Here is a 1502-nt window from a genome sequence, read left to right on the forward strand (position 1 = left end):
TCACTAGACTGTGTAAATCTTAAATCGCAAAGCTCACAAACATAGGGCTTTTCTCCAGTATGTTTTCATTTATGTCCAGTCAAGTAGCTAGACTGTGTAAATCTTTTATCGCAAAGCTTACAAACATAGGGCTTTTCTCCAGTATGTTTTCGTTTATGTACAGTCAACTCACTAGACTGTGTAAATCTTTTATTGCATATCTCACAAACACAGGGCTTTTGTCCAGTATGTTTTCTTTTATGTACAGTAAACTCACGAGAGTGTGTAAATCTTTTATCGCAAAGCTCAGAAACATAGGGCTTTTCTCTAGTATGTTTTCTTTTATGTACAGTCAACTCACCAGACTGTGTTAATCTTTTATCGCAAAGCTTACAAACATAGGGCTTTTCCCAACTATGAGTTCTGTACATAAAAGGTTTTGTAAATCATTTATTGCATATTTCACAATCTTGGAGCTTTCTCCTCTATGATTTCTTTTATGTTAGTCAAGCTGTTAGATAGTGTAAATCTTTAATTGCATATTCCACTAACATAGGGATTTTCTCCAGTATGAGTTCTTTTATGTACAGTCAACTCACTAGACTGTGTAAATCTTTTATTGCAAAGCTCACAAACAAAGTGCTTTTCTCCAGTATGAGTTCTTTTATGTCCAATCAAGTACCTAGACTGTGTAAATCTTTTATTGCAAATCTAACAAACATAGGGCTTTTCTCAAGTATGTTTTCGTTTATGTAGAGTCAAGTTATTAGACTGTGCAAATCTTTTATTGCAAAGCTCACAAACATAGGGCGGTTCTCCACTATGAGTTCTTTTATGTACAATCAAGTTGCTAGAATGTGTAAATCTTTTATTGCAAAGCTCACAAACATAGGGCTTTTCTCCAGTATGAGTTCTTTTATGTACAGTCAATGTGTCAGATTTCGTAAATCTTTTATTGCAAATCCCACAAACATAGGGCTTTTCTCCAGTATGAGTTCTTTTATGTACAGTCAAGCCACTACAGCCTGTAAATCTTTTGTCGCAAAGCTCACAAACATAGGGATTTTCTCCACTATGAGTTCTTTTATGTACAGTCAAGTTGCTAGACTGTTTAAATCTTTTATTGCAAATCTCACAAACATAGGGCTTTTCTCCAGTATGAGTTCTTTTATGTACAGTCAACTCACCAGACTGTGTAAATCTTTTATTGCAAATCTCACAAACATAGGGCTTTTCTCCAGTATGAGTTCTTTTATGTACAGTCAAGTCGTTAGAGTTTGTAAATCTTTTATCGCAAAACTCACAAACATAGGGCTTTTCTCCAGTATGAGTTCTTTTATGTCTAGTCAAGTTGCTAGACTGTGTAAATCTTTTATTGCAAAGCTCACAAACATAGGGCTTTTGTCCAGTATGAGTTCTTATACGTCCAGTCAAGTCGCTAGATTGAGTAAATCCTTTATTGTTAACATTTTCAATAAAAAGCCTTTCTTTTTCACAATGTTTTTCATGTTCATGTAACTTAC

The 1502-nt window shown here is 34.4% G+C and overlaps 1 protein-coding gene across 1 annotated transcript in view; it reads right to left on the minus strand.

Annotated features, from left to right (window-relative positions):
* Positions 1–414: 414 nt before the first annotated feature.
* Positions 415–1502, minus strand: part of LOC106693032 (histone-lysine N-methyltransferase PRDM9) — a gene marked incomplete in the record, with an annotated part of 41404 nt that continues 40316 nt past the window's right edge. Inside the window, 1 exon segment of the mRNA XM_067048286.1 lies at positions 415–1466. Coding sequence (XP_066904387.1) covers positions 712–1466 — 755 coding nt within the window.

Source organism: Halyomorpha halys, unplaced genomic scaffold (genome assembly GCF_000696795.3).
Source record: "Halyomorpha halys isolate HHAL.00 unplaced genomic scaffold, Hhal_1.1 Scaffold84.1, whole genome shotgun sequence".
Lineage (NCBI taxonomy): Eukaryota > Metazoa > Arthropoda > Insecta > Hemiptera > Pentatomidae > Halyomorpha > Halyomorpha halys.